Genomic DNA, 7,122 nt, shown 5'->3' on the forward strand with positions numbered 1-7,122 from the left:
GATGAACGCGTATGCCCGAGGAGGACAGCATGGTAAGTTGCCTCAGCTGTTGAAGGAGATGTTGGCTCTTAATCTAAAACCTGATTCCATAACATACTCCACGATGATCTACGCATATGTTCGTGTCCGAGACTTCAGGAGGGCGTTCTTTTACCACAAAATGATGGTGAAGAACGGCCAAGTCCCTGATGCGAGGTCATATGAGAAACTCAGGGCGATTCTCGAAGAGAAGGCCAAGACCAAGAACAGAAAGGATCGGAGCGCGATACTCGGAATTATCAACAGCAAATTCGGTCGGGTAAAAGCTAAGAAGAAGGGGAAGAAGGACGAGTTCTGGAAGGACAGGAGGAACAGACCTAGAGCTCTCAACTTTTCTCGTAAAACCGAGACGAATCATCGATCTTGAAGATCTTTCTTCATCGATGACCCGCAAACCGCGAACGTACAGGTCGTTCTCTCGTCGGTTTTACTGGTTTTGACACCCGAAAACTCGTTCGATCTTCTGCTGAGATGGAAGCAGGGAAAAACCGCTGAGTTGTGGTTGCCAGGGTTTTGCCTGTATGTAACTTCTGTTGGCTTGGATCTGTTCCAAGATGTTCATGTTAAATTGTACGTAATTTTAAAAAGCGATATCATTAAGATTTTGAAATTTGTATTTTATTGAAAAGGTTTTAAGTGGGCCATTATAAAAAATACTATATATTTGCTATTTTAATTTTAATCCATATCTATTTTCTACTATATTCATATGACCAAAATGATAATATAGTCATAATATGATCAAATAATAGTTAAATTGGTTTTAACGTTAAAATTATATTTATCGCATCAATTCATCATAATCACATCTTCTATATCACGTTAATCACGTGATTAAATCATTATAAAATTAACGTTAAACTATCATGTAATCATATTATCATTTATATTATCATTTTCAGAACAATGATAGAATAGAATCAACTGAAATCAAAATAAAAATTTTGATAGAATGTGGTTTTAAATAGACATATTTGTCTTTTCTAAAATTTCACCAATTCATCATCACTATTTATAATAATATTACAAAACATTTACCTACTCTTTACAATTTACAATTTTGATCAAGTTATCAAGTTCAATTTTATATTAAAATATTATAGTTATCTTAAATTACATTTTTTTTAAATGTCAAATGCAACTCAAAAATTACAGTATCATATTTATTACGAATTATTACAAACAAACAAACATAAAGTTAGAAATCCGATTTTTATGGCGTGTGATGAATATTAGATGATTTCATGGTGTCTAAAAGCATACATATATTTTTTTTTATAAAATGTGATTGAATTAATACCAAAGAAAAACAAATGTCATAATATTTACAAATTAGAAATAACTCTAAACAGAAATCTCATTCTCATGAACAGATGGGTAAAATTACATTCTCCTAGATGAAGTAATACGATATCACTGCTGTAATAGTTTGTTTTCTATCGCGTCCGGATTGTGGAGAGAGATTATCTTGTTCATCATAGTTCGGTCGACCTTGAGTCTTGTCTGGTGGATAGTAAGGTGTCTGTTTTTATGAATGCGAGAGTTACTTTCCATTCAAATGGTGTATGTGATAGCTTGTGTGAGTAACTTCTTCATCGTAATCTCGGCTCGGTTCGTAGATTGGTTGGTCCAATCCAAAAAATATCGGATATGTGTCGGAGGGGGGTCTTCCATTAACCGTCCAAAATGTAACCAAATCGAACGACTAAATGTGCAACCAAAGAACAAGTGGGGATGTGATTCCAAATTGGCGCAATATAGAATGCACCGATTTGGAGCTTGGATTCCCCACGTCTAAAAGCATATAATTAGGATGTGAAGAGAATAGATCAAGAAAACACGTTCAAAAATCAATTCATATAAAAATCGTTGATATAAAAATTTCATTACAAAAATTCTAATACTCCCTCAAATCTCGTTTCTATTTTTTTTTCTGTATTTAGATTTGGTTCGGACCTATCCGTGACAAACATTATATCTGCAGGGTGCACACAAGTTATATTATTCCGTATTCATAGTATCATAAAAATTAAAATTAAGCTTAATTTGTAAATTAATTCATATAAATAATAAAATTAATATTAATTTCATGTGTTTTAGATAAAACTGAACCAATATCATCTTTTTTTTGCTATTATTATTATATTCGATAAAACTAAATAAAAATAATTTTTAAAGCTAAAATAGTGGAATTCAATTCAATATAATATTAAAAAATAAAAAATTTACAAATTAAACTTAAAAAATAAAACAAGCGAACGGAATCTGAAATCCCTAATCAGTATACAAACCCTAAGCATCACCGTCATAGAGACAACGCCACGTGGCGATCACACCTAATGAAAAAGGAGAACCTCTGAAGACGACGTTCCTCTATCTCGTAACCGAAGCAGCCTCCCTTTCTAAAGAAAGCTCTCATTTTCCATTCCCTTTCTTCGTTTCCATTTTTTGCTGCGTGTTCTCAGTAAAATCCCATTCTTCTCCCAAATCGCGCCTCTACCCAGAAATCCTATACCTGTTTTGACATTTGGTTCTTCTCGGATCTGGGTTTCGATATCTCAGTTCTTACCTCGGATCTTTGTGACTGTTTTGCGTACGAGGGTCTGTTTTTCGTGGTGATTTCGAGTTCGGCCTGTCCTGTATTGGCTCTAGATCCGGGCCAAGAACGGGAAACATCATTCAGGATTTGGGTTATTCGGGCATTAAGCTTGCAGGTACTTGGAGTTTCAACCTTTCTCTGGTGCTTTTTGGCATTTGCAATTGGGTTTCTGAATAGATGGCGTGTTTGCGAATCATAGAGTGTACTTGTTTTATGGATTTTACTTTACGAATAGTTGTTGACCGTTTGCCTAGATCCTTGTAGTACTGTGTTTGATGTTCTCTTGTTTTTGTTGTTGGGTGTTTGGTTGCCGACAAGAAGGAAGAAAATGGATGATTTCAAATAGTATCTGGAAATTGTTATTTAGTTCTCTAATCAGAAATTTTCTCAGTATATCACAGAGGTGTCCTTGGTGAATAAATCTTGGTTTTGAAGGCTGCTATATAGTTCTGTAATAGTTTTGAAGGCTGTTATTGTCCTGTCTGATTAGGAGCCACTCCGATGTTGTGGTAATTCTTTCCTGAGACGATTAAATGTTCTAACGGTTTTCCAGCAATAGGTTATTGGCTAAGATGGCATCAAAGGAGGGGTTTTTGACAGACGGGCAGAGGGAAATGTTGAAACTTGCCTGCGAGAGTGCAGAGAATCTTCCACCTTCTCCGAAGCCTACCTCGTGTTTACGATCAGAGAATCTGCCGAAAGTATCTGGTTGTGGAAAGGCATCTGGTGGATCAAATGCTGTGAGACACCGTAGGTCTCACAGCGGGAAGTCTATCCGTGTAAAGAAGGGTGAGTTCGTTCGTGCATCGGTTCCGAATTTCCCTTCTAAGATTTGTGCCTCACATCTTTCTCTCAAAGATTAAAAAAAAAACTATAGATAGCATCATCTACATTCTTTGGGAAATTGATGAAGAGATTGTTGAAACCCTGAGAGTTTTTTTTCCCTTTTTCATTTTGGAAAGCGAGGTTGACTTTCTTCCTTTGGATTCACCCAATTCCTAGCTTCAATCTTTCTTTGACTTCCTTCCTTTGAAAGTGTGTGTTTCCTCGGTTTGCCTTGTCTTTCTTTTTTCTTAATCTGATAGGTTGGGGATCTATCCACTGTTCCCTCAGCAAACAGTCTCATCATACTTTTGATCATTTTTTCCTCAATGATCTGAAATTTCATTGATCTGTTGTTTGCATAATACTTGGTCTTCAACAAAACTGCATTCAAGTACTCGAACATCTTCTTCCTTGTTTTGTTTTCAATGCCATGTTCAATTTGCTCAAGAGAATATTGCATGAATAAGATGTGAGATTATTTGAGTCAATTATATTCTCTTACGGTGTCAGTTTGGATGTGAATGTTCAGCTGTTGACAATTTATGTTGAGTTAGTTTGTGTAAGCTTTATCTTATGACTCCAACTTTCTTCCCTTTGCTCTGTCGGATATTCGTGACTAATGTTCTTTAACCTCACTCATAGATGGGGCCGGTGGCAAGGGCACCTGGGGAAAACTTCTCGACACTGATGGAGTCTATCACATCGATCGGAATGATCCAAACTACGACAGTGGGGAGGTGATTGATGCATCTGTTTGCTGCTTGCATTTTTGTGACTAACTATAAGTAATCGAATAAGATTGTTATGTTTGATTATTTCATGCCTCAAGCGGAATTTTTCCTTTGTCGTTGATGTTTTACCTTATTTATGTCTTTCGAGCATTCTTTCTTATATGTCATGAAGCTCAGCTCTTCTTGTGGTTGATGTAATAGGAGGAACCATACGAGCTTGTTGGCGCAACTGTTTCCGACCCCTTGGACGATTACAAAAAAGCTGTGGCTTCCATCATTGAAGAATATTTCAGCACCGGTGATGTGGAGGTGGTAGCGTCTGATCTTGGAGAACTAGGTTCAAGTGAATATCATCCATACTTCATCAAGCGGCTCGTCTCAGTGGCTATGGATAGACATGACAAGGAGAAGGAAATGGCATCGGTCTTGCTTTCTGCATTGTATGCTGATGTCATCAATCCCGACCAGATCAGAGACGGGTTTGTCTTGCTTCTTGAGTCAGCTGATGACTTTGCAGTGGATATACCCGATACCGTTGATGTCCTAGCTCTGTTCCTTGCACGTGCTGTTGTGGATGACATCCTTCCACCAGCTTTCCTTCCTAGGGCAAGAAAGACACTTCCAGAATCTTCCAAAGGTTTCCAGGTTATCCAAACTGCGGGAAAAAGCTATCTGTCTGCTCCACACCATGCGGAACTGGTGGAAAGGAGATGGGGTGGTTCAACTCGGACCACTGTTGAGGAAGTCAAGAAAAAGATTGCTGAACTTTTGAGGGAATACGTGGACAATAAAGACACTTACGAGGCTTGCCGCTGCATTAGAGAGTTGGGTGTGTCTTTTTTCCATCATGAAGTTGTGAAGAAGGCTTTGATTACTGCCATGGAGATCCCTACAGCTGAACCACTTATATTTAAGCTGTTGAAGGAGGCAGCTAAAGAAAATCTGGTAAGTTCTAGTCAAATGGTGAAGGGGTTTTCTAGGCTAGGAGAAAGCCTTGACGATCTTGCTCTCGACATTCCATCTGCCAAAACCCTATTTGGTTCGATTGTGTCAAATGCTGTCTCCGAAGGTTGGCTTGATGCTTCGTTCAATGATCCCTCTGGTGAAGAAGGGCAAGTGCAGATTGAGAATGAGAAACTGAAGCGTTACAAGGAAGAGGTTGTGACCATGATTCATGAGTATTTCCTCTCTGATGACATTCCTGAACTCGTTCGTAATCTTGAGGATTTAGAGGCACCTGAGTACAACCCGGTTTTTCTCAAGAAGCTGATAACACTCGCCATGGACAGGAAGAACCGTGAGAAGGAAATGGCATCTGTTCTCCTCTCATCTCTTCACATTGAGATTTTCTCAACAGAAGACATCGTAAATGGTTTTGTCATGCTCCTGGAGTCTGCGGAAGACACGGCTCTGGACATTCTCGATGCTTCCAATGAACTTGCTCTGTTCTTGGCAAGAGCTGTGATCGATGATGTTTTAGCACCCTTGAACCTTGAAGAAATCTCTAGCAGATTACGACCCAACTCCTCTGGAACCGAGACAGTGAAGATGGCCCGGTCGCTTATCTTTGCCCGTCATGCGGGAGAGAGGCTTCTACGATGCTGGGGTGGTGGCACGGGGTGGGCAGTGGAAGATGCAAAGGACAAGATATGGAAGCTTCTGGAAGAGTACGAGAGTTCTGGCGTAGTCTCGGAGGCCTGCCAGTGCATTCGCGAGCTGGGTTTGCCGTTCTTCAACCACGAGGTGGTCAAGAAGGCACTTGTCATGGCCATGGAGAAGAAGAATGACCGGATGCTGGATCTTCTCCAGGAGAGCTTCAGCGAGGGCCTCATCACGACGAACCAGATGACCAAAGGATTCACCCGGGTGAAAGATGCCCTTGATGATCTGGCTCTCGATATCCCGAACGCAGAGGAGAAATTCAGTGTCTATGTGGGTCACGGCCAAAAGAACGGATGGCTCTCATCCTCGTTTGTACCTTCTTCCCTAACTTGAGGGCTCAGCTCTTGTGTCACCGAGCTCCCTATCCATGGCCGCTTCACCGTCCAGGGTTCTGCCTTTTTTTAGGGTTTGAGAAACTTGGAAAGGGAGCTGGATAACTTGGCGACTAATTCTCAGAATCAGTGTTATCGTTTTCTGTGTAACTGGAGACCGGTTCTGTTTGACGTTTGGATAGACTCATCCCCCCTCAAGCTTTATACTGCTGTGTGTTTGTGTTTGAACCTTGTTCTGTAATGTCTTTTTCATTAGATCAAGTAGCGAGTGGATGCCCCACGAAAAGGTTTTTGGAGTTTTTAAAATTTAAAAATTAAAAAAATTGACAATTGTTAAGAAACTAACAAAATAATGAATGTCTATATTTACTCTTCTTGTAACATTTTTTGTTATTTAATTCATAAAATGTTGTTTCACAATTTTTGTAAGTCTATAAATAGACGTGTAAACTATTTTCAAAACATACAAAAAACAAGTGAAAGAACACATACTCAGACGATTTCACTTAATCAGAGAAATCATCGACAGAGGAGACGTGAAGATAAGCAGAGTGTCGACAGATAATATTGCCGACCCGATGACGAAGCCTCTCACTTCGTCAAAACATGATGGTCATGTTAGGGGTATGGGGATTAGATGCTTGTAGGACTCATTAGATCAAGTAGCGAGTGGATGCCCCACGAAAAGGTTTTTGGAGTTTTTAAAATTTAAAAATTAAAAAAATTGACAATTGTTAAGAAACTAACAAAATAATGAATGTCTATATTTACTCTTCTTGTAACATTTTTTGTTATTTAATTCATAAAATGTTGTTTCACAATTTTTGTAAGTCTATAAATAGACATGTGTAAACTATTTTCAAAACATACAAAAAACAAGTGAAAGGAATAACAAAGAATAAAGATTCTCCCTCTTCATATATCTTTTTGCATT

At 38.7% G+C, this 7,122-nt stretch overlaps 2 protein-coding genes across 3 annotated transcripts in view; both read left to right on the plus strand.

Annotated features, from left to right (window-relative positions):
• Positions 1 to 660, plus strand: part of LOC104824999 (pentatricopeptide repeat-containing protein At5g50280, chloroplastic) — a 7,294-nt gene extending 6,634 nt beyond the window's left edge. The window contains exon 3 of the mRNA XM_010557217.1: positions 33 to 660. Within this exon, the coding sequence (XP_010555519.1) occupies positions 33 to 406 (374 nt within the window). The 3' untranslated portion in view covers positions 407 to 660. The remainder of the gene's footprint in view (positions 1 to 32) is intronic.
• Positions 661 to 2,403: 1,743 nt separating this feature from the next.
• Positions 2,404 to 6,468, plus strand: LOC104825001 (programmed cell death protein 4). 2 transcript variants are annotated; one of them, XM_010557226.2, is made up of 4 exons: positions 2,404 to 2,753; positions 3,192 to 3,427; positions 4,106 to 4,200; positions 4,396 to 6,468. In XM_010557226.2, exons 2-4 carry the CDS (start codon positions 3,211 to 3,213, stop codon positions 6,187 to 6,189), a joined length of 2,106 nt encoding a protein of 701 aa, XP_010555528.1. In that variant the 5' UTR covers positions 2,404 to 2,753; positions 3,192 to 3,210; the 3' UTR covers positions 6,190 to 6,468. The 2 variants fall into 2 exon arrangements, with proteins under 2 accessions (XP_010555528.1, XP_010555527.1); XM_010557225.2 differs by having other exon boundaries at positions 3,198 to 3,427.
• The last annotated feature ends 654 nt before the right edge of the window (positions 6,469 to 7,122 follow it).

Source organism: Tarenaya hassleriana, unplaced genomic scaffold (assembly GCF_000463585.1).
Source record: "Tarenaya hassleriana unplaced genomic scaffold, ASM46358v1 Cleome42, whole genome shotgun sequence".
NCBI classification, from domain to species: domain Eukaryota; kingdom Viridiplantae; phylum Streptophyta; class Magnoliopsida; order Brassicales; family Cleomaceae; genus Tarenaya; species Tarenaya hassleriana.

Coding starts and splice junctions, on each gene's coding strand:
- LOC104825001 (XM_010557226.2), top strand. CDS start 3,211: ATGGCATCAAAGGAGGGGTTTTTGACAGACGGGCAGAGGGAAATGTTG. Junction 3,428..4,105: donor GTCTATCCGTGTAAAGAAGG/GTGAGTTCGTTC, acceptor CCTCACTCATAG/ATGGGGCCGGTGGCAAGGGC. Junction 4,201..4,395: donor CAAACTACGACAGTGGGGAG/GTGATTGATGCA, acceptor TTGATGTAATAG/GAGGAACCATACGAGCTTGT.